Here is a 24,519-nt window from a genome sequence, read left to right on the forward strand (position 1 = left end):
GGAATCCGTGCTCATTGTGACGATTGTGATACAAACTTGCTCAAAACGTCTAAAATAAAATATCTTCTCTTGAGGCCTCTGGACTTTTGTTACTACCCAGATCACACAGTAGGATCCGCAATCCACAATGGAAGAAAGGGTGCAAGAAAATTCCAACACTTTTAAAAATAAAATTTATTAGCATCTCTAATGTGTATAAATAAAAACATATATGAAACAATGCATATACGTATGATGTAATGAGCTTAACAATAACAGGGTTACATGTGATACAAAGGAGCAGTCTTCATTTTAGCCAGTGTATTGTGAGGAAAACTGAAATCAAGCTTTCAAATATGCATACCTATAAGTTGCAAATCTACATTCTTTGACAAGAATGAAATAAAGAATCTCTTTGGGGCGATAACAGGGAGAATATGGTAAATATCCTTTTTATGCATTCCTGTTCAAAGATTTTAAAACATCTTTCATTGAGTACATTATACTTCTTTTTTTTAAGGTTCACTAAATGTTGAGGCGCGGAGATGCAACACTATTCACACTGACCCTCTCAGCTTTACATAAAAGTTAAAATCCTAAAAGGATTTCTCTTTACTCCCTTTTACCAAGGTCACGTTGTTCCACAGACTTGAAATGAGGGTCTTTATAAGCAGGCCCGATGGGAACAATATGACTATAATGTTTGACACAGCGACAAAATATTGGAACATATCAAACTTTACATGTAACTAGCGGACCCAAGCAGATCAAACAAACAAGTGGATTTTACATTTTTACTAATGTAACAAGGTTTGTCATTTTCTGCATGGCTTGCTGTGCCTGGGTCACGATACAAAGGAGACAGTGAACATGGGGGTGAGGGGGGCTCATCTAAGGATTTGGCTCTCTAAGGCTTAAAGCAAAGAATGGAAAGGACCTCTCTTCTTGTGTCACTTAGCGTTTTCCCATTTGGTCATCCTTTAATCAGTCAAAGTTGTCAAATGTCTGGACAGATTTGCACCTAAGACAAAATCTAAATGTGATGCACACTCTTAATTTACATTGCTGACAACTGGACGGGAATCCCTACAACCCAAAACGTGTGTATCATTATTGGCCACTGTCAGTTTTTCCTCATAAATTGAAAAATATCACATTTTTATAGGGGATAACAACATCCAAGACTAACTGCTTCAAAGTAAAAAAAAAAATGGATAAGTACAAAAAAAAAAAAAAAAAAAAAAGAAAGAAAGAAAGAGAAAAGTGATGTGTCTGCTTTAATATGCAGGTGTACGTGACGGTGACAGGTTATCGGCACCCAAGGATCATGGCGACCTCATTCAGCCTTGTGGAATGAAGGACTATGTAGTAGATCTGAAAAAGATGGTCTCTGCTCCATCCCAAGTCTTTAGAAGAGTGCAAAGATCCCCTTATTTTCCCTGATATATCCATGTTCTCACGTCCTAAAACTCTGCGAACTCCTTTGCGCATTTTTCCGTTAAAGAAACACGGATTTCCTCCTCCTCGTAGTCGTCGAAGTTGCTGGTGTCCCCCGGGCCTCTACACTTTGGTATGAATGGAGCTTCAACCTGCAGAAGAACAGAAGGACTTGTTTTACTGGGTGAGATTATATTATATTTATGCCTACACTGGCTTGTCAGTAGAGCAGGCAAGACTGTATTGTATTACAGTGAATGTAGACAGCATCTGTTGTCCTGGCAAACCCCGAATGCTGTCAACTTAAATGATGTGCCTGTCAGATAGCTAGTGTCTGAAGCCTCTCCCTTTACAATGGAGGCAGTTTTTAATACCTTAACAAAAAATGTCAACTCTGCAGTTTGTGTAACAATTCACCAGATGTGCAGATACGAGAGCACACACATCTAAATTTCCCTCTAAAGTCTGCTTTTCATTCCTAAAACTACTTTATTCACGTCCTATGAGTACAACAAAGCACAAAAGCATGAATCCTTTGATTAGACATCTTAATCCCATCTTAAAAATCATCTTCAAAGCATCTGATCTGAAGAGCTTCCACACCACAGATATAGACACTTGTGCCTTCATACATAATCAGACACACACTGTACAAACCAGCTGATGCATAGCAAAGCGTTAACCCTTTAAAGCCCTAACCAAGAAATCATTCAGAGAATTTGTTCATTGAATCTTCTGACAATTTTTGCAATTTATCGTTTAAAAGTGTGTTGTCCAATTTATTTAGGTTTTATGGGAGAAGAAAAACCCAAAAGAGCAGAATCAAAGATGATGAAAAACTGTATGTATCAAATATGTTACAGGTTAATGGGTACCTCTGGTATCGCTTGTACTTTCATCTTTGTCCCCTCTAATTTAACAGGATTTTGTATAGCTACATTTTAACTAGGGCTGCACAATGACTCAAATTTTAATCTCAATCATTTGAGAATTTGACTTCCCATAACTGTTCAGCATCACATTTCCTGAAAGCACTTGACTGGGGTGATATACTCCAGGTAACAGCCATCGAAACAAAATTTAAATGTCTGGCGCAGCACGACGTGGAGCTTGTCCCTAGAAGCGGATCATCATTCATAGTTTGGAAATACTTTGGATGTAGGGCAAGCAACGTCAGCCAAGTCATATTATGTCTGTGCCACAAAGCAGCACAAGTACCTTATTGAAAACACATCACAAACTGCAGGATAATTAATGCATGAAGGCTAAGGAAAAACAATGCAATGGCTGCTAACAAGAATTTTCCAACATCAACTCAGACGTTTGTAAAAATAAGCCAATGCAACGCCTTCGTATGCGTATCCGTCTGTCTCACAAAGACACGCTGAAATCAAAAAAGTAGCCACATTAATTTAACCAAAGATATGAGAGTTTAAAAAAAACAGGGTGAGTAATGTAGGCTTCTGGAAAATGATCGACAAAAGAGCCATTATCCCCAACGCAATTATTTTTCCAAAGTGGTAATACCTGCCCTGTATGCAAAACGTTGCAGGGGAAATGGCAAATGATCTCACAGCTGTCGGGCACTTGGTACTCCAAGCTTAGGTCACTTAGGTCACTGAAATATTTGTCTGCAAAGATGTTTTAATTAACAGGAATTTTAGAAAATTTTTAGAAAAGCTAAAAATCGCTGACTCAACTATGCGTTAAGTTCTACTTTAATTTTTATAAATATTTATTTTTCTTCTAAATGATGCACTGAATTTAGTCATTCAGTATGTTTTATTTGTTTGTTTACATCTGGCTTGTGGACAACAGTTAAAAATTAGCCATCTGGCAAACATTGTATATTTGACCTCTTCGGACAAAGCATTATCCTTGATAAAATTAATATAATTTATATGATCTATATTTAACTTTCTTTTAACTTGCTCTTTGTACTGTGTTTGTACATTAATTTTACCCATTATTTAACAGAAGTCATATGATTGCAGCTTATTCAAATACATAATACACATAACTGAGACTAAAGACAAACTGTGATTGGATGATTTTCTCAAACAGCAGAGTTGCATCTGTAATGCTTCAATACATCACTTACTGAACACTACTTTCAAAGATGCACTCAGTACAACACAACGTGTATATCTTAAATACAAAAACTGTGGCATTTTTTCAGAGTTGCCCGTTCAACTCCCTCTGCTCTGGATTTACTACATGTCAGAGAATAACCTTACACGCAGAAGCATGTGACATTAGCCAGGATCCAGAAACAAATGTTATACAATTAATCTGATCATTTCGTCGTAGTCAGATGTCTACTTTTTTTCCATAATTATTCCATCCTGAAAATACATATTAAAACAAAATGATCAAAGAGAAGAAAGGACCTCTGCAAATATAACAAAATATGCTTATATGAGCTGGACTAGAATATTCAAATAGGATATTTGTTCACTGGGACTTTATAAAATCTCAGCATGGGTGCCCGCCAACTTACAGTGAGACTACACAGTGATTGGCCCAAGATATTACATTCTAACACTGTCATACAGCAATATACTAAAGGCAACTGTCCACAAAGAAAAGGTTCCAACTTCACTGTAAATACAAAACGGCTTCTCTTCCTTTTTGCAGCTCTTTATCTTACTTTTACTTCATAAAACCCCAGGAAGCAATTCTGCTCATGAGGAACTACTCTGGAGTTTTACTGGACTAACTTGAACAGAGAACGCTGCTTATTTTCATCTTATAGCAAATCACAGGTAGAGTGCAAAAACAAAGTTAATAAAAAAAAACCCATAATGATTCCATATTAAGCTAAACTAAAGGAAGTCTATAAGATTTAAGCCCAAGCTAAATAACTAATTAGATTTATCCAAACAGTCCATTATCACTGTCACGCCTGCAAACTGGCATGTGGCACCATGTGCAGTAAAGCTGGGTGATTTCCAAGTGAAAAAACCCCACACCTTTACTGGCCAGTTAAAAAATAAAATAAATATATTAAGTAAATACTGTGCATGCAACAGTAACGACAATCAGAAAGGACCGTGTAGTAAAACTGATTGAAGAGTATTTAGAAACTTTCTAGAAAATAAATAAATAAGTATGGGTGTAAATCGATATGTAATTAACTCTACGAGCTAATTCTGTATGGTGTCACTTTAATGTGTGTTTGGTATCTTGCCTTTCTCTCATAAATTGCGATCCAGTCTGTTGTGGCGAACCATTTGTGTCCTTTGATGTCATTGACTCCATTCTTCAAGTTGCCGTAGCGTTTGGTCAGATCCACCTGCAGCAGGTTTCTCAACAGGTCCTTTAAATCGGAGCTGAAGTGAGACGGGAACCGAACCTGAAAAGGCCACAAGTGTTAGGATTTCATTTCTAGTAGTTAATCGTTAATCGTGCACATTTAATTTAACTTAGCTATCATGCATGACCGTTGCTCCTCATGCCATCATGTTTGCATTTCCAAAAGAAGCAGCTTCTTACCTTTCCAGACACAATCTTCTCATAGATCTGAATAGGCTGATCTGCAAAGAAAGGAGGGTAGCCAGCTGCCATTTCATAGATGAGGACTCCAAGGGCCCACCAATCCACAGCTTTGTTATAGCCCTAAAATGAACATAACACATGTTAATGTAACAGAAACACACAAGAAGAAAAACACTTCTAGTATATAAGTGGAGAAAAAGTAGGCTGTTTTTAAGACATTTAAGACTTTCTCATTATAATTTATCACTTGAGAAAACTTCCAAATGGCTCCCGCAGCTGCACTTGGATAATAACACTGAGGAGCTTTGGTTAGTTGCATTGTAAGAATCTGCACGTCACCACTAATTTTACTCTGACCTGCAGTTAGAAAACTGGAACTTTGTATATAGAAATAAGACATTTGTATAGCAAGCACAGACAATTCTGTTCCCTCTCTAGATAAATTCCTGCAACAGTTCTTTTCTTTTAATGATGATTTTATTTTTTGGTCATAGAAACTTTTGTAAAATATGACTCATCTACAGACCAGTGTTTAGGCTTTACAAGCATCCATTAGCAGAAATGAAACTGTACTCATAAACGCAATTAACGCAAATGTTTAATCACCCAATCATACTGCACATCTCAATTCATTTATGCACGGTCAGGACAACCTACTGAAGTTCAAACTGAGCATCAGAATGGGAAAGAAGGGTGTTTTAAGTGACTTAGACCTTAATATAGTTGTTGGTGCCAGGCAGGCTGGTCTGAGGATTTGAGAAACTGATCTGCTGGGATTATCCCACACAACCAACTCTAGGGTTTACAGAGAATGGTTTGACAAAGGGAAACTATGCAGAAAGCAGCAGTTCTCTGTGTAAAAATGTCTTGTTGATGCCAAAGGCCAGAAGAGAATGAGAGGTCAACAGCAACTGCATTCAAAACTCACTGAACCTTGAAGCAGATTGGCTATAACAGCAGAAGAGGACACCTGGTGCCACTCCTGTCAGCTAAGAACAAGAAACTGAGGCTATAAATCACACCGGTTCACCAAAACTCAATAATAGCAGATGGAAAAATGTTGCCTGGTCTGATGAGTCTCGATTTCTGCTCCAAAGTTTGGTCAGGTTTTAGTGAAAACAACATGAAAGCATATATCCGGCTGCTGGTGGTGGTGTAATGATGTGGGGGATATTTCTTTGGCACACTTTGAGCCCGAGTACCAATTGAGCATCATTTAAACATCACAGAGTATTGTTGCTGACCATGTCCATCCCTTTATGAGAACAGAATCTATATAAAATGAAGAATTCAGTCAGTTCTGAAGCCAAATGGAGATCTGTACCTAAAGTTGCCCGGGAGTTTTTATTACTGTATCACCTATAACTAAAAGTTTTGTGTTGTTAGAATGTGCCCTTCTTATTTACACAGGCAGTAGGTCCACTTCCATTGAGCTGCAGCGGACACTTAAAGCTCACCTACATGTCTAGAAAGGAACCAGTGATGAGGTTGCTTGCAGTCCTACAGACAAGCTGTTTAAAAGATAAGCTGTAAACCTTTTCTTCCTATGTAGTCACACAATTCTTGATGTTATTTTGCTTCAACATTTCTGTGTGGCATCGCTGATTTTCAATATTAATCAAATAATGACTAAAGTAAGAAAAAATGCTTTGATGCAGTGCAGAAAAGTAATGAAAAAATAAAGTTACAAAATGATGTCCATACTTTGCTGAGTATGATTTCCGGAGCCAGGTACTCCGGTGTCCCACACAACGTCCATGTCCTGCCTTTTACCCGCTTAGCAAATCCAAAATCTGTCACCTGGAAGTCAGTCGCACATTGTTTATTCAGCAAGTGTGGACACACAGAAAACACAGCAGAATTGTGTATTGATCTGCGTTCTGGCTCACCTGAATGTAGCCGTGGTGGTCAATGAGAAGATTCTCGGGTTTCAGATCTCTGTATATGAGATCTAGTGAATGGAGGTATTCAAATGTCAGCACTATCTGGGCGGCATAAAACCGCGCATGTGGTTCACTGGAACGGAAGAAGAGATAATTCTGTTTAGAGTCGTAAACAAACACGCGCGAGTAATATCAGAAAATCTATATGACGAATCAAAACCGCAGGAGACTGCAGACGAAAACTAACCTGAACCTTCCAATTCGTCTTAGGTGTGAGAACATCTCACCACCTGGAACATACTCCATTACCATGTACAAATTGGAGTTGTCCTAAAACAAGAGGGGAGGGGCCAAAAAACACACTTTAATTTTACTGAGACTCAAATAAAGGAATTTTAATTATATAATGCCAAAAATCATACTGTACCTTAAATGCGTACTCAAGTTTGACGAGAAAGGGGAAGCTCACTGCCTGTAATATCCTCTTCTCATTTAATGTGTGTTCTATTTGCTTGAGTTTCACCACCTGACAGATAAAGAGATAAGATGACCTTGCCGGGCAAATCTCACTAACATTAGCAACAGACACGGCTGAACACTGAAAGCAAAGGCAGCTTTTAGTTATAATTTATTTTACTGGTGTCCCCCAGTAACCCTTTTAATACAACAAGAACAGGTTATAATGTCATTTTTTTAAGAAGATTAGCAGCCATTTGTTGGATGTGTTTAGCGCCACCTCACTTTCATCGTCATGCGTGGTTCCCGCTTATGTCAACACTACTGTCTGTTTGACAGTGTTGCCACTGACCTTCTGCTTGTCCAGTATTTTCATGGCGAAGTATTGCTCTGTTCCTTTGTGCTTCACCAGCATGACTCTACCGAACGAGCCGGTACCCAGCGTCTTTAATCTGTCAAAGTCATCTAGGCACGTCGTGCTCTGTTGAAACAACATTATGTTAGCCTGCTTCGTGTGCCAAGTCTTTAAATAGCGAGTTCAACTTTTCGAGATTCTGACCTGTGGTGGGCATTCCCATTTCCGTAAGAAATCTTCTTTGGCTTTGGCTAGAAACTCTTTAACTAAAAGATAAAGAGCACAGACAGGCGGTCAGCACACACTTCTTTATGCCAAAAGAGCTTGGCTTATGAGTACAAAAGTTATATTTGGCAAAAAGAACGAAGGGCATTGTTATAGAAGGGAAAGGAACAAATGAGGAGAACAATACGGGCAATCAACTCTCATCTGGATATGAATTAAAACATATATTAAAAGTATCACATACTTTAGTTTAAAGAGGGGGACAAAATACAAACACAAGACAGCAACATCCACAACAAGCAGACTAGTGATGCATTCCAAGACACTCAGAACGTTCTCTGTTATTTTGTAGCCTTACTAAAAACGGTAAGAGGACCACAGCACTCAGAAATGAGAGGGAAAAGTGTATCTGAGCATCTTGTGCATCACTTACAAGGAGTTTGTGGGAAGGCTACCAAACAAAGCATAAAATGGTAAGCATAAACAAACCAATGTATGGGACACACAGCAGATATCCAGATTGAGAGAATGCAGATAACAAAAAACACTGAATTATTTTCAAAGCAGGACAAAGTAAAAAGCAAGCACGTCTAGCAGGTTTTCACAATAAGACCAATTCTGTTTGCCATTCTGGTCATCTTTGGAGGAATTTAGCATACCAAAGGTCTCTATTGATCACCAAGGTTTTTCAGGAACAATCACCCACACGGATGACGTGATAGAAAAGAGAAGACAGAGAGAAATATAGAGTTCATGTACATAAAAACAAGTATAACACGTCAACAAACATGGAGCATGTGTAGTGAATAGAAGCAACAGGAATGAAAACAGAGCTGAGAGTCACGTGAGGAATCGAAGAAGAGACTGACTGCCTACTATGGTGTTTTAAAAAAAAGCTATATCAGAAATTCAGCCATGCGTGCTAGATCAGCCTGAAAAGATCATCTGTAGCAAAGATAAAAACATTACAAATCTAATCTGAACTACAAACTTTTTTTTATTTAAAGCATCTTCTTTCTTTTTTCACTCCCACTGAAAAAAGAACAGCTATGGTACAGTAACAAGTGGCTACCTCAATGTCGGAATTGAAGGTTTTTAGCAATAACTTTTTGTTGATAAACTCTATGGACACCAAGACATTTGGGTGTTTTTGTCTTTAACATGAGTATAGTGATTTTGTCAAATGAGGTTCTGGTTTCTAAGAATCAGACACGTGCAATCTGAGTCACTTCCAGCACCCTTTCAAAACAACAGCAGTTCCTTAGTTCCCAAACTCTTCCATTGGGCTGTGAAAACAAAGAGGTGATACAATACAGCAGTAAACATCCTCCTTCACCAACTTTTTAAAGCGTGCTGTTGGTATCAAGTTCAACACAAGCATTTTTATGAGGGAAAATAATAGTTTTTCAGTTTCCATTGGATATATTGACTGGCAGGTCATAGCATACAGATTTTATTTGCATTTAACAGTGCCCTGTATATCATCCATTACACATTTTCACAGCAGATGCTGTTGCAGATGCAACATCACTTATCCTGCTGAACCACTGCGCAATATTTTTGTACTATTGAGTGATTATTGTTATCGTTTTGTGTTTTTTGTTACCATTTATATGCATTTTTATACTTTTAACTAAAACATCTGTAGAGCTGCAAAACCAAATTTCGTTTCACTGCATATTCTGTTGTTGCCAACTTGTATCATCTATTCTCTTAATTACTTTTCTTAGCTCTAGTATGACCTTTTATAAACTTTAATCTGTTAAAAATAAGAAAATAATGCCCCAAACTGCAGAGGTCAAAGTTAAAGACATATTTTTACCCTTGCTTAAATAACCCATCACAAACTAAACATAAATTCCAATTCCAAGGTCTGCAAATACATTAGAAGAAAATATCCAGCTTGTTAGAGAAATAAATGAAGCATCTAAAAATTATATCAAAAACTTGAGGAATATACTGTCTCAAGTCTAATTCAGTGCGGGGGTTGGAAAAAACAAACTGTGAGGTTTAGGCTTGTTCAGTTTAAATCTTCAATACTCTTTGCAATGCTGCGTGTCTATAGAGTAAAGTTAGCACAGTCGACAAGCCCTTTCTGAGATCAATGCCAAACTCCACACAAGCAAGACATGGTTGAGTTATGTTGGCTTATCCAGTTACACTACAGTACACGCGCACTGTGATATAAAACAGGTGTCATGATGGCAAGTGTTTAATCTCTCCGTCCAAGTGTGACCGTGTCAGTGCTCTTCCAACCGGTCCAGCTTGTTGCATCAATGTACAGTAAACACAGGTAACGTGCAGCTCTGTGGGTAACCAGGTCGTCTTATCAGGGCGGCTACACTCCAGACAAATCTGCCCCTCGGAGCACAGTGTCAGCTTAAATGGGTTTAACAGTTAGCTATGGCCCAGGATCTAGGGATCATAGTTGCATTCAGCGGAAATGCTTGGCAGTATAGATAATATAGCTGATCTGATCATCTCCATCTGCCTGAGTACGTCTGCTTGGAACTGTGCACAGGGCCTGTCTGGTGTCTCTCTACAGGTCAATAAATCTCAGCAATCACTGCATCATAAAGTGGCATTACCTTAAACAAACTCAGTGTACAACTCAACACAGATGGTTCTCTGCTTTGTGTTGTTTTTTTTAAGAGTAAGAAAATGCACTGGGCGTGTTTTTGTTTGTAGCCAAATACAGGAGGATTTCTTTTTATTATTTAAGAGCAAGGGGATGCTCAATGATGACCAGCTGCACACATAAAAGCATATGAGCACAAAGTAACACTGGCCTAGTCTGAGCTACGTCAAACCTTTCAAAGCTTGTAATACCCCTTATCCTCTGACGAAGGTCTGATGACAAGCTGCTCCAGTCAATGACACTGAGTGTGAGAAGTGAGCCCTGATGGACCTTTACCACAGTAAGATTAGCAAAGGGACTCTAAACAAATGAGTGACACGATTAAAGTGTGCTTTCTGGGGAGCGTGCGGCCCTAATGCTGGGAAGACGGCAGCAGGTCCAGGCTTTATGAATGGAAAGAGGGCATTTGTCATTTCTCCACCATATTTGGTCATGCTGCTGTTTATGCAGCCCAGAATAAAATGTGGCAGTGAAGAGCCCGGGGCAGGAACAATCCTACGCTGCCTTCAGATAAAATTTACTGTCTATTTATTTAACAATTACCCAAGAGCCTGCGGTTTATTGCCGCAGATTTAAGACCATCTGTGAAAACTTTCTGTCTTCGTACAACTAGCTGCTGTTGTTATTGTTGAGAAGAAGCCTGCAGTCAAATATGCAGCAAGAGCCAAAGAATTATAAAGCTCGAGATGACACAACAAAAGAGGTGGCGAGGTGATGCTAAGGCTCAGGATTTTTACTCATTAAGCAGGGATTTTGACATGAGACAAATACAAGTCGCTGATGAGTGTGTCAGTGTATGAAGGCCCTAGAAAGCTACAACCATCAAGAGGCAATGAAGTGACAGGGGCCTTCTGAGGGCTAATCCCCCCACCACTACCACCACCACCACTTAAAGCTAAAGTTAGCAGGCTAGCTGCTCTTCCAGGCTCTCTTGTGCTCCAGTTTGCATGCAAATCGCCTTTTTAACATTTGAAATTACCATAGAGAGCCATTAATAGACACGCACTGTTTTCCTGGCTACTTAACAGGCTTTAATAGTCTCCTAACACTGCCAGAGCTCCCCTTCCCCACCCCCCTGAATGCCAAAAAACCACAACAATCCGGGGGTCTTCTTGGCGCTATAGCTACCTTCAGTAGCCCCCCTACTTTAAAAAAAATGGATATATATACGCAGAACCACAAAAACAATACTTCATGCTCATTTTTCTATCTAAACGCAGAGTGCTTTCAGCGTCGGTGCAATGTGGGAATGTGCGGGGGGCGATGACGGACGGACGGCCCTCCCTTGCTTTACTCTGGCTGGTAGTTTAAACAGTTTTTAGTTATAACAGGCTAGCTGGCTGCTTCGTGGCATCTTGTTGAGATGACTAAACGCAACACAATAACACTTCTGAGTTCAAACGACAGCTCGCACTCACCGCTCTCTAGCTCGTTGCCCTTCTTGGCGGTGGCAGCGTTCCCCATGGTGTGGAAGACACGGCGGTCGCTCCGACTGAGAAGAGATGGCGGCGGCTAGCTAACCTTCCAGCTTATGTTTTCGAGGTCTTCAAAAGAGGCTAGCCCGAAATCGATGCAAGTGTTTACTCGGTTTAAAAGGCGAGGAAAGCAACGTCCAGTAGCCGCCCCCTTTCCTTCCAGCTGCCCCCTCGCTCTCCCTCTGTCTCTCCCGCTCCTTCTTCCCTGCGAAAGATGTTCCGCTCCCGCTAGTTCACTGATGTCTGCACGGCTGTCATGAAGCTAGCGGTCACTCCTGTTTCTGACTAAGCTGCTCCCGAGAACCGTCACCAGCACTCAGCTGCGTTCACGGAGCGCTCAGGGGCTTGGATTGGCCACAGATGGCTCTGAGCAGATGCCAAACCAGGCATGCTTCCGCGTTTTTGGAGCATCGCGGCGATTGTATTTCGCAGATGTGGGATACCGTTAGAGTGCTCTTTTGTCTGACTTTAGAGGAATGAGTCTTTATTTCATTTGTGTGTTCAGAGCCAAACGCTATTAGTGTTCCCTTACACCATGTCAGCTGCACATCTGCTTTGACAAGTTCATTGCACAGCTTCAAATGTTTATTTGTATGCCTGTGTGATTTATACATGACAAGTACGCGATAGACAGATATAGTATCACAAATATAGTAGTAATAACTCATATATTATCATTATTAGATTTAACTGAAAAGGAAAGGGAAAATTATGTTAAAACCATGTTGTTTTTCTATCAAAAATAACCAAGGTTTTTATAGTTAACTGAAAGTAGACAAAAAACTAAAACTAGATTTGTTTTTATTTAACTGAAAAAATAATAAAAACTACAAATGTAAAAAAAAAGTGCAAAGTAAATTTCAAAAAAGTAATTAAAGTAAGTTAAACAAAAAAAGTCAGTGAAACGATTTTGTGAACTTGGAAAACAAAACAAAAATATATATATATATGAAATATCCTGAATTTTGGTATTTGTTCAGTCTACGGCCTTTGTCTATAGACTGAAAGTCAACTGCTTTTAAAAAGTTCTGTTTGTGATTTTTATAAATCTTGTCTCTGGCATTTGTCATACATAAAATAACAAAAATTAAAAATAAATAAATAAATGATATAAAATACTCTGAAAACAGATAAAATAAAATAAAATATGCAGAACGTTTCGTTTACATTTTTACAGATTTGGTTGTATTTATTTACTAGTCAAGTACATAGAGGACTGTTTGTAATCTACTTTAAATTTTATATTTCTATCTATCTGTAAAACATTTCAGACTAGATTTCAGGTTTAAAAACTTTCTTAGAGTAAAGTATGTTTTTCTATCAAACTAAGATTTGGTACATAAAGGAGTTTTAAAGCGATTTAAAAACCTTAATTTAGACACCCCAAGCTGTCTTCATAAATTTTTGTATTATAAAATCTAGTTTAAACCTTCCTCAAAATTCCCATATTAGGACAGGGTATTTATTTTATAAATAAAATAATAATACCATAAATACCGCAAGAAATAGAGTAAAACATAACACAAAACAAAAATGCAAGACTAAAAACATAGTATTAATGTTTCTAATAAAAATATTGAAATTATTTGTCTGCCAATCTATCATCACAGCTTTTTCTGAACTGCAAACAGTAAATAATCAATAATAAGTTATTTTGTAAGTACAAATTTAATAAGCATACCTGTAGTTACAACCACTGCAGCTGCCTCATTCTTTTCTGACAAGATGTGGCTCGCTTTGCTCCATTCAGCTACATGTGCCTCGCAGGTAATACCATGTGGTAGATGGTATAAGACCTCCTTGATCTTCTTGCTTCTTTTCCCTCTTTAACATCTGTGTCAGGGTTTTGTTCTTTGCCTGCAGATCTGAAGGGAGGCAAGTGCATTGTGCTTTTGCGAGGCACAGTGCAGCTTGGCTTTAGGGTGACAAATGAAAAAAATTCCTGCATTTCTTTTTTGTTTTATTCCGTTTTAATTTTTAGTATTGGTAACTTCTGGTAACTACTGAATCTTCCTGTGGTAACGTGAGTCTCATATGGACTTTCTAATATAGGAAAAATGCCAAGGGTGGAATTGTGGTACTACAGGAAGAAGTCTGGAGCGGCAGAGAAGTATGTGAGGGTGATGTAGGAGGTGAGGACAGCGTAACAGAGGTGAGATGTGTGGTGTGGTCGGTTTAGGGCAGCTGTGGCTCAGGTGGTAGGCAGGTCATCTACCAATCAGAAGGTCTGCGGATTAGTAACTGTGAACAAGATACAGAATCCCGAGTTGTCCTTGATGTACCCACTGGACTGTGAGTGGGTGAATTTTAGATAAAAGTCATTATGTGTGTGATGTTGCTGTGGTTGGGGTGAAAAATAGGTTCAAGGTGGGGGTTGGAATACATCAGGTGGTCAACCATACATAGCAACAGATAGTTCACAAGAGAGGAGAAAAAGAGTGTGAATGCTGGGTGGAGTGGGTGGAGATGAGTGTCTGGGGTGATTTGTGACAGAAAGATAGCAGCAGAAGTGAAAGGGAAGATAGTAGAGAGACCAGCGATGATGAATGGTTTGTAGACAGTGGTACTGACAAAAAGACAAGAGGCTGAGCTGGAGATCTTCATTGACTAGAATGGACAAAATCAGAAATGAGTACATCTGTGGTGAACCCAAATAGAGCAGCTGGAAGAAGAAGAAGAGAAAAAGGCTAGATAATAACGTCTGGCTTTGCTTATTTATCTGTGCTGTGAACTAGCAGAATGGTTGGAGAATCTGATCCAAGCTTTGCAGTTTACCTCAGGCCTACATCAGCTTCAAATCCACACTGGGTATTCAGTCTGACAGACTAACTGTATGGTGATGTTCCTATTTAGATGCGTATCTGTGTGCATCTGCTTGGAGTTTGGATCATTTCCTGTGGCTTGTTCACAGTTCAGATTTCCTGGTTTTCATACACGCGACCTGGATCAGTGTCTTGCATCTTAGGAACAAGCCTGTTATCTCGTGCTTTAATCTTTGGTAAGCGATAGCTTTCTTTAAATAATTATGGCAGCGCTGCCAAGAATGTCACAACTACAGCATGCAGGAAGATTATTAGAGGAAGTGAGGAAGTAATCCATGCCTTTGGAGTGATGACCAGCGAAGCAGAGCATTTGGTATCCAGCCTTGCTGTCATATGACATCATGGGTGTCTGATGATTGCTATCAAACATTGGCTGGTCAGTTATTTTGAGGGCAGAAGCTGAAAAAGCATTTTATTCGACATATATTCTGACACAGGAAGAAGAAAAGATCAAAATGTTTTTAGGTGTTTATTTCAGGCTAGTGGTTTGCCTCCGTAGATTAAAAAAATATTTTATACTTCCATTCTTCCAAAACACAAAGAATATGTTTACATTGTCCTTCAAGGACAAGCATATCGCCTTGCTGTCCTTCATTTTAGTCTGTCATAGGCAAACTACGTCTTTACAAGATGCATGAGCACTAAGGAGATTGTTCCTGAGGAGTGCAAATATCCCTTACTTGGAAGACTGACTCATTTGCACCCCTTTACCTCAGGAAGCAGAAGGAAGAGAAAATCCATCCTCATCAAGGTATCAGGCAACTCTGCGAAGGGCAAGAGGTCTTTTGACCCAACCCACCTGTCCATGTTTGTTTGTTTTGTATCACTGGATTCAGTGGAAATGTTAGCCTTTTCTCACTTTCTTGGGGGCAAGTTTGTGTTTATTGTCACACTAGAGGTGGATCTCTAGGGAAGAGGGGATACAGATGATTTGGCATTGTTATGGGAAAGCCCAGCCCTTTGTTTCACACACAAAGATTGCTCTATGTTGTTTTCTCTGGCAGAGACCAGCATTCCTCAGGGGATGGATGGCTTTTCCAACAACTGCCTGAAGGGTCTTCTCTTCTATGCATTTTCTTCACTCTCCTAACAGCATCTCACTTGGCGAGAGCATCTTCTCACACGAAATCCCCTGAAGGCCCCCAGGTAGCCATCAATATGATTGTTGGACAGAAATCACCTGGAAGCCTCCAATCAGGATAGAGCTTTGGGTGTGGCCACCAAAAGCTTACAAAAGGGGTTAGTGACATTTAGGTGTCCTTCAGTCTTGAATTTAGCAGACTTTCCGTTACCCAATGGCGCCAAAAGAGCTGTTTACTGTAACAGACACCAGACTACAGATCCAAAATGACTGCTCTTTACAGCACATGCAGTAGCTTTAAAGAATTTTTGAACTTAAATATAAATTACTTTATGCAACCCTGAAGAATAACCTCGGAGGTGGTTGATTAAAACCTTCTGCAAAAAATGTCAAAGAAAAGCAAAGTAAGCTCCGAGGAAAGTTCAAGGATTGCTTGTCTGCACACTATTATTCAAATCATATGCAAAGCAAATCAGTCCTCCATCACATTTACTAATCCTGATCAAAATTCATAAATGGAGGACTTCTGTCGAGAACAGAAGGCAAACAGGAGGAGCCAAAAGGGCACAGCAGTAAACTGAGCCATATAACTGTGCGTAAAGTCAAGACGATGACACACAGAGATCACAGAGAATTACCAGTTCACCAGTGTTAGGCCCAAAATTCATCAAAAGCCCAAAGAGTAAGAAATTTTCCTTTGCAAAAGAAAAACAGCAGCTTTTAGAGACTTCTGCATTCCACCTGCGCGTCTCTGGCAGCAGAGATGTGACGTATTTATGTTAGGGTCCCTGGGTCGTTGACCCAGTGTTTTTGTGTTTTTGGTTCTTTGATTTTGTTATTTCATTATATTCTAGCTTTGCTTTATGGGTTTTAGGATTATTCTTAGTTTAGGTTCTCTGGGTGGGGTTTGGTTAGTTTTAGTGTTCTGGTTTTCTCTCTGTGTTCCATGTTGCTGTCTCCCCTTTCTGCTGTATCCCCACATCCAGTCAGTGTCTCTGTTCCCTTTGTTATAGTGCCTGCCCGTGAGTCTGTTATGTTTCCTGTTTTACTTTGAAAGTCCAGATTGCTCCCTCTGTGTATTTTAGCCCTGTGTTTCTTAGTGTCTGTGTCGCGATCTACCGTTTACTTTGCTGTGTGTTTTGTCATTTTTCTAGTTTAAGTTTGTTTTGAGTTTTTTCAGTCATGTTATATTTTGAGTCTTAAATTAAAGCCTTTTTGAGTTCACGTCTGTCTCCGGAGTCTGCACCTTGGGTCCTATTCCTGCTTGCACACAGCCTCACCTAACAATTTAAAGCTTTACAAGTCACCTTTTATACGCTGTGATACTGTATGTGCAATATTACTTTTTTCCACTTCTGCAGTGTTGCTTACTGTTCTAATGATCACATCCCAAAACCCTGCCCGCCCTGTTGTTTTTAAGACCAATAGCAGAGATGGTTGAGATAGCAGAACTCACTGCTTGGCTTAGTGCAGATATCAAGGGTCTTATTATCGCCAGCATGTGGGGTGGGAGGTTCCCCCCTTCACTGACAGACTCAGCCAGCTGTCATATTTTGATAAGGTGTCTGATGATTGGCTTTTCCTGTTCGACTGCAGCCTTCCTGCATACTGTAACCAGATATCCCCACCATTTGTTGTCGCTGCACTGATCCACAGTTAGGTTTACATGTATTCACCTTTGGATTGCATTTCAGGGGGCTGTTATGCAACTTATAGCATATGTTAAAATGCTGAAAAACCTACAAACCAATTTTATTCTGGCATTTTAATGAAATCAATTATTGCTAGCTAAGTGATTAAGACAGGTGATTTTTGCTATTAACAACACTACTTATTTTATTACTGACAACTAAAAGATTAGTTTGAACTCTTATCCCTGTGTGGAATTTATCCTGTTTACATTTACACTGAAATATTTGTGCCGTCTTTGGCATTTCAAATGCAAATTTCATCCATCTATTTTCTTACGCTTATCCGATTCAGGGTCACGAGGAGTTTGGAGACCAGCTGCTGTAGGGCAAAAAAGTGCGGTAAATTTTGGACATGTTGCCAGTCTACTGCAAAGGTAGACCTATAACCATTCACACCAACATTCACATCTATCACCAATTTAGAATCACCAGTTCTTCTAATGGGTTTACTGAGCTTGGACTGTGGGAGGAAGCATAAGTACCTGGGTGAAACCCAGGCAAACACAGGGAGAGTGTAAAATTCCACACAAAAACACACACACAGCCAGCTGGCTGGTGGATTCAAATCCAAGACCTTGCTGCCTGAATTGTTTGATTTTAAATATATCTTGGACACCTGGAAATGTGAACGTGTGCATTATTTTTGCAAGATGAAAACCAGATTTATGTGCTTTATCTCGCAAATGTGTTCAAAGTCACTAAAGACAACAGAATGACTGACATAAGAATACTGATAATACTGTGTGAGTGGCTCCTAGGGCGGTGTATTGCACGTTTGCCCATTGAGTGAAAGATCCTTGCTTTGATCCTGGGAGGGGACACAAATCCCTTGGGGTTTGTTGCAGGAACAGCAAAATAATGGGAGCTACCTGCTGGGGTGACCCCTTGTGAATGAGGGGAGCAGCCAACAGTAGCTTTTACTGTGTGACATTAAATACAGCTTTTACTGTGCTCCCTCTCTCTCTCTCTCGGTATTGCATCAGGCCAAACTTTGAGCTGTAGTTATCTTTCACTACACAAGAGGGCAGCAGACCTCTGCCGCATAACCTGTGATAAACACCCGAACCAATTCTCTGTGCACTCATGTTTTGCCTTGACCGCAGTCAGAGGGAGTTGATTTAATTTTTTGATTTTAGTTCATTGCGGTCAGCTTTGCAAACTCGGTTCAGTGAGTCTGCTTATATTGCATTTGGCTGATGTAAAGTTTGGTGCTTGTCTGCTGTGTGAATTTAAGACTTACAAACAAGGCTTTCTCTTATGACCAAAGTAAGTTGCACTTTCTGCAACAAACATGTGACAGTGTGTCCTTACAGAGCTGTGGCGTGTCTGAAGGTTAAAAAAAGAAGTGTTTTTTGTGGATTGATAGCTATCCAAGAGTTTTTCTCTCTGAAAATGTGGTGCCTCATCGTGTTTTTCACAGAAATTGCGTGCAAGCACGTAAAGAGATATTTTGGTTATTGAATGGAACATTCATCTGTTTTCACTCTTTTACCTCCTCGTTTTTTCCCTTTCTTTCTCTTTTCTTCTCAGCAAACAGCAGGTCATATTCATCTCGATTGACCAGCTGCTCTCCATATTGGCTTTCTTATGTTTCTTGCAAACAGTCTCGGCTGCGCTTCAAAGGGAATGATTTATGCCCTTAAATGAATGAATGAAAAGCCATATCTTCCATGTTTTCAGATTTGATCGCCTCAGACCTGTGACTGGAGAGTATGCTGCATTCTTTCAGCCTTCTTTTATCTTAATCACAACAATAGCCACAATGATTATTGTAATTATACTGTAACCGCGACTCTCGACTCATTTGATGACATTGTAAAACAATGATAATTCTATTCTAGGTGCTTATTTGTCCAAGCAATTGAAATATTGGGTAGAGTGGCTGTATTTCAGACACGCCCTGCTACACATTCACACAGGAGCTGCCTAGTACAACCACAGATTTCCTCTGTTGGCAACCGACCAGCTCTACTCCAGTGGTTGAGGCTTGAGTGCCTTCATCCACAGCACATCAGCTGAATTTATAGGGAGTAGGGTGTGTGATATTTGCAGCTCTCCAGCTCCTGGTTGTCACTGAATCCCTTAATTTCCTTCCACTTGCTGGGATTCAAACCAACAACATTGGAATACCACATTCACTGCAATCATTTTGTGGCCGCTAAAACCTAGGGAGTGAAGTTATTGGACCCATTTTGCTTAAAAATCGCCTATTCTTCTTTAGGCAGGGGGCGTGAGTGGTGAGCTTGGGAGTGATTGTATGAATATTGCTACTATTAAGCCTCACATGAAACGAGGGCAAACTGATCAACGTGTATGCTTAAATATGTTCAAATCTGCATTATTCTAACATTGTGAGCTGGTTAAAGGGAGAAAGAAAAAGGTCACAGGTAGCAGACAGACACGGATGTTCTGGTTATCTCCCTCTTATCAGTCACCAGCTCCTATTAGGATGTTGCATGTGGTTCCAGGACATTACCCATTTCCTCCTCTGTATATCAAAGCCTCGAGGTGCCCCTCCCTCTAACCCCCTAATTTACTCCAGATGAGCACAATGGGACATTTGATTTAGTGTGCAAAGACACATGTATACAGCTGTGTCAGCTTGCCTCAAACAGCTGGCGCAGAGCTTCGGTACAACTTTTAATCATGCATTTGTTTATGTAATTAAGATTTTAAAAAAAAAAAAAAACAGCGCCAAAGACTGTGTCGTATTGTGCTCAGCTGCGGTCCGATCAGATATTTCAGTATGATGTAGGTCCTGTCTCTACTGTAGCTCACATTGCTAGCAAATGCTCATGGTTTAATGACATGCAGGTGATACAAATCAAGTGCAAACTGCCGAAGGTCTTCCAAGAGTGTGTCAACAAACGTGACAGCTCTCCCACTGAATATATTTTTGCTGAATATGTACTTTAGACCCCAAACAAGAGGCTTAAATAACCTGTTGCAAAGACCGCTTGTGAGCTAACATGTGGTCCTTTTTTTTTATCAGCCTTTATTTAACATTTTTATTACAGTGATAAAATGTCAGACATGAGCTGCAAGAATGCAGCACACATTTTGTATATTCACTTCCCGTTTTAGTTTTACAGCCATCAAGTATTGATGCTTGAATTTGCTGCTTGGCACCCTAGTCCTGTGTTAGCTCCAAGCAGGGTGAGCACTGGGCATGAAGAGGTATCATATATTTACAACACGTCTGTCTGGGAATGTTGATCTGAAAACCATAAGGGCTTTTCTCTATTGGTTCTCTGTTCACTGTGCTAAGTCTCCTTTGTGTCTTTATGTGGGAAATATTCAAGTTTTTTGTCCTTTAGCAGCCTTCATGGTGCACTACTACACAAATGCCTGTAATTTCCCAACCGCAAGATAATGTATTCTTACCAACAGAGGATGGTCTCAAAGTGCTCAGACAGTTGCAAAGGCAGCTAATTTGGGATAGATGCACAATATCCCTTTGAAGTTCTGCTTTAGCGCTAGCGCTCTAAAATTTCCCCCTTAGAAAGCAGCACATAAGAGCTCCTCTGTTGTGCACTGTTTTAGTTGCTGAAGGGAAAGCAATGTTGCATTTGATTAAGTGGAAGGTTTATTCATTAACAAAACAGGGCGTGCACGTGGAAGTCCAAGTGCAAAGTAAGAAAGTGTTCTGGGTCACCTTGCCAGAATCCTGCTTGTTTCATTTCAAATAACTGCAATATTTTCTTCTTCAGATGAATAAACTATATATTTTTTTCCAAGATGTATCCAGGGTTTCCTCAGAACTGTTTCTTCCCTGAGCTTTTATTAATAGATAAGGTGTTTCATGCTTACTGTGCGGGGTGAAAATATTGCCCAGTGCAGAGACACAGAAACCCTGTCAGTGTTTTTTTCCACTGCAGTGTTTCAGCGATGGAAGAGATTATGGGAGGATAACACTGCACAACATGGCCGCCCCAAAACCAGATCAAAGCAAAGACAATCAAAGCCAGAGTGAAAGCTACAGCAGTAAGCTCTTTTAAATGTCTGGCTCCCCCCACTCCGCCCCGACTGAGCAAAAGTGTTACCCTCGACTCAACTGTTTCCATCCCCAATCTTTCCTCTTCTGGGGCAGACATAAGCCCCTTTGACTGAAAACTGGACAGTGAGTAGGCCGGACGTAAATCCTTCAAAGCAATGCAAACAACACAGTAAATGACCTATGATAATATTAAACCTGAGCTGTCGCGCTGTAAAGCCTGTGTAATGCCAATACTGATAAGACATGACACTGGTCATAATCATTTATGGTTCAGGATTTGGCTGTACAAGATTGTCATGACAAACGATTTATCATGACTCATGTATGGGTTTACATGAAAGAGTGTAACCATGGGGCTCGTGCAGGCTCCATCATAGCAGAGTTGTCTTGACCCACTTTCCCACAGAACAGATTACGCTATAGAGGATTGGGTTACTTCTCAAATGTAATAAGTCACCCTTTAAAAGTGTAATAACTAATTAAAATATTTTAAGTTCATTTCTAATTTCCTTTCTTCTTTCAAACTGGTATAAAAGTATAAAAGTCCTCTACAGGCTGCAGATGTTGGACATTGAGCATTTTGTGAACTTTTATGTTATTCGGTGTTTTAGCCCTTTTCAGATTTTAGAAGGAAAATAGTGAACAGATACCCACCTTAGTGTGGTCAGCTAGTACAAGTGTAGTAGTCATATTATAAGGAAAGGTTTTTTAAAAAGTTTTTTAAATAATATATGTTTTTAAGTCATAAATACATATGAAAGAGTTCAAATATGTCACAAAATCTAAATATTTAAATAAAAATAGAAAAAAGTCAATATGTTGAAATTAAAGACGGATAAAAGAAAAAGACTCAAAATTCTGAGCTTAAGGTTTTGTTCATTTTATTTATTTATTTCTATCTTAAAAGGGGCTACATAAATAAATCTACTTACTTTTTTTTTTTCGCAGAACACTGAAAAAATCAGGATTCAGAGATTAAAGTCTTGTTTTCTCCACACTCTGAAAAGTCACAGCAAAGTCAGAATTCACCTTTTCTAAGATAAAAGTCAAAAATATTTTTTTTTAAAAAAAGGTCAGAATTGGGAGATTAAATTTATATAGATAATAAAATAGATAAATGTACATTTTGTCAGAAATGTGTCTTTTTCTCAGAATTCAAAAAAAGAAAAAATTCACAGCCCCCAAGTTGTTGTTTTTTTTTAAAGTGGCCTTAATCCTTCTCAATAAAGTAAAGTAATGCATTTGAAATATTTAAAATGCATTACTAAACTGCGAAAGTTGCGCTTAAACATTTGTGAGAAACATGTGTTTGCATTTTCCTGTGCTTTGTCATTATGAGCAGCAGGGAGGCGACCGCAGTGATCTCTTTTCCAGACACAGTCTTTTTCATTGCTTTGTTTTGATCGGTTATTACAGAAAAGGAGGCCTTACATAAATAAGTGGGTTGCTATTTTTCTCCGTGTTTTGAGTCGCACTGCTACAGTGAAGCCATTACATGAATCCGTTTTGAATACAGATATGAAGGAATTACATTTGTTGCTTTCTCTTTTTGTGCGGTTTTATTGCAGTTGAATTGCTTTGACAAGTAGAGACTGCATCAAAAGTGGTTACATGTGGTTTGTTGAACTTGCAGAATTGAATTAATTATTGTTTCGGTATTTTTAGGAATTATGCAGGACTGATATCATTTTTCAATTAACTTTTCTTTTCTTTTTTAAATTGAGCACGAACTCTATTACTCCAAATTTCCTCTAGTGGTGCTGCTACCTCCATATGAGAAATGCAGACAAGAGCCAGTGCACATTCAAACAAGAGAATCAATCAATCAGTCAATCCCCACTGATACTATATAACGGTGGCTACAGAAATCTATTGATGCATCACCATATTTCAAAAGTCAGGCCTCCTTAACTTTTCAGCCTTTGACATTTGACCTCCTTGACATTTGCCCATGTGGTTTTAGATTGATGGATGCATTTTTTCTTCCTCGCAGACAGCTACTGGTTTCAGTTTATTTCAGTGTGGTATGAAAATCTATATCAGAGCACGGAGCCTTGCTTGAGAAATTTAATCCGCCACCCTGGGCATTCAGCTTTCTTTTTAGTAGCGGTTGCATTAATGATAATGTATTCTATAAACCTGAATTGTTTTTGGGATGTGTTGAATTGGATGTTACATTAACGAATATTGTATTTTTCTTCTTTTTCATTTCGAATCAAAGGTTCCTGCCAGCATCGCCTAACCCTCATCGATCCGCAGGTAAATAATTTGTATTATCGCACCGCGATACAGTACAATGGGTCAATATTCATAAATATCTAAGAGTATTTGCTCCTATGGATTAACTGTCCAGAGCAAGATTTTAAGCTCTGCAAGTTCATTTTCAAATTGCACTCGACAGTAAACAGTGGCTCCACGGAAAGAATGAAACACATTGATCGGTGTTTCATTCAAGAGTTGGGCGTTCACCTTGTAATCGGAAGGTTGCCGGTTCGAGCCCCGGCTTGGACAGTCTCGGTCGTTGTGTCCTTGGGCAAGACACTTCACCCGTTGCCTACTGGTGGTGGTCAGAGGGCCCGGTGGCGCCAGTGTCCGTGTGCCCCAGGGTGACTGTGGCTACAATGTAGCTTGCCATCACCAGTGTGTGAATGGGTGGATGACTGGATATGTAAAGCGCTTTGGGGTCCTTAGGGACTAGTAAAGCGCTATATAAATAAAATACAGGCCAGAAAGATGTAGACTCTGCATATGACCTCAGCCTCACCCGTTTCCATTTGCCTCAGAGATAGAGGTGACAGGTACACCGGGAGACCTCTCAGGGAGAGATTTACCGTGTGGATCAAATGTTTTAAGTGGACTTGCAGCAGCAAGGGACAAACTTGTATCAATTAGGAGCATCGCAATGATTACGAGTGAGATCAAACAGCCGACCTGGCCCTGCTTGTCAATTCCACAGACAGCATCTTTTCGAGTGCTTATAAT

At 39.5% G+C, this 24,519-nt stretch overlaps 1 protein-coding gene across 1 annotated transcript; it reads right to left on the reverse strand.

Moving 5' to 3' along the window:
• Window positions 1-150: 150 nt before the first annotated feature.
• prkacbb (protein kinase, cAMP-dependent, catalytic, beta b) lies at window positions 151-12,280 on the reverse strand. The gene is given in 11 exon segments (XM_080907952.1): window positions 151-1,460; window positions 1,463-1,568; window positions 4,607-4,771; window positions 4,912-5,034; window positions 6,619-6,714; window positions 6,804-6,930; window positions 7,045-7,127; window positions 7,225-7,323; window positions 7,606-7,734; window positions 7,813-7,874; window positions 11,890-12,280. Coding segments are annotated over 11 exon segments (1,209 nt in total). The 5' UTR covers window positions 11,936-12,280; the 3' UTR covers window positions 151-1,287.
• Between the last annotated feature and the right edge of the window lie 12,239 nt (window positions 12,281-24,519).

The sequence above is a fragment of the Rhamphochromis sp. 'chilingali' genome (assembly GCF_963969265.1).
Source record: "Rhamphochromis sp. 'chilingali' genome assembly, chromosome: 16".
NCBI lineage: Eukaryota > Metazoa > Chordata > Actinopteri > Cichliformes > Cichlidae > Rhamphochromis > Rhamphochromis sp. 'chilingali'.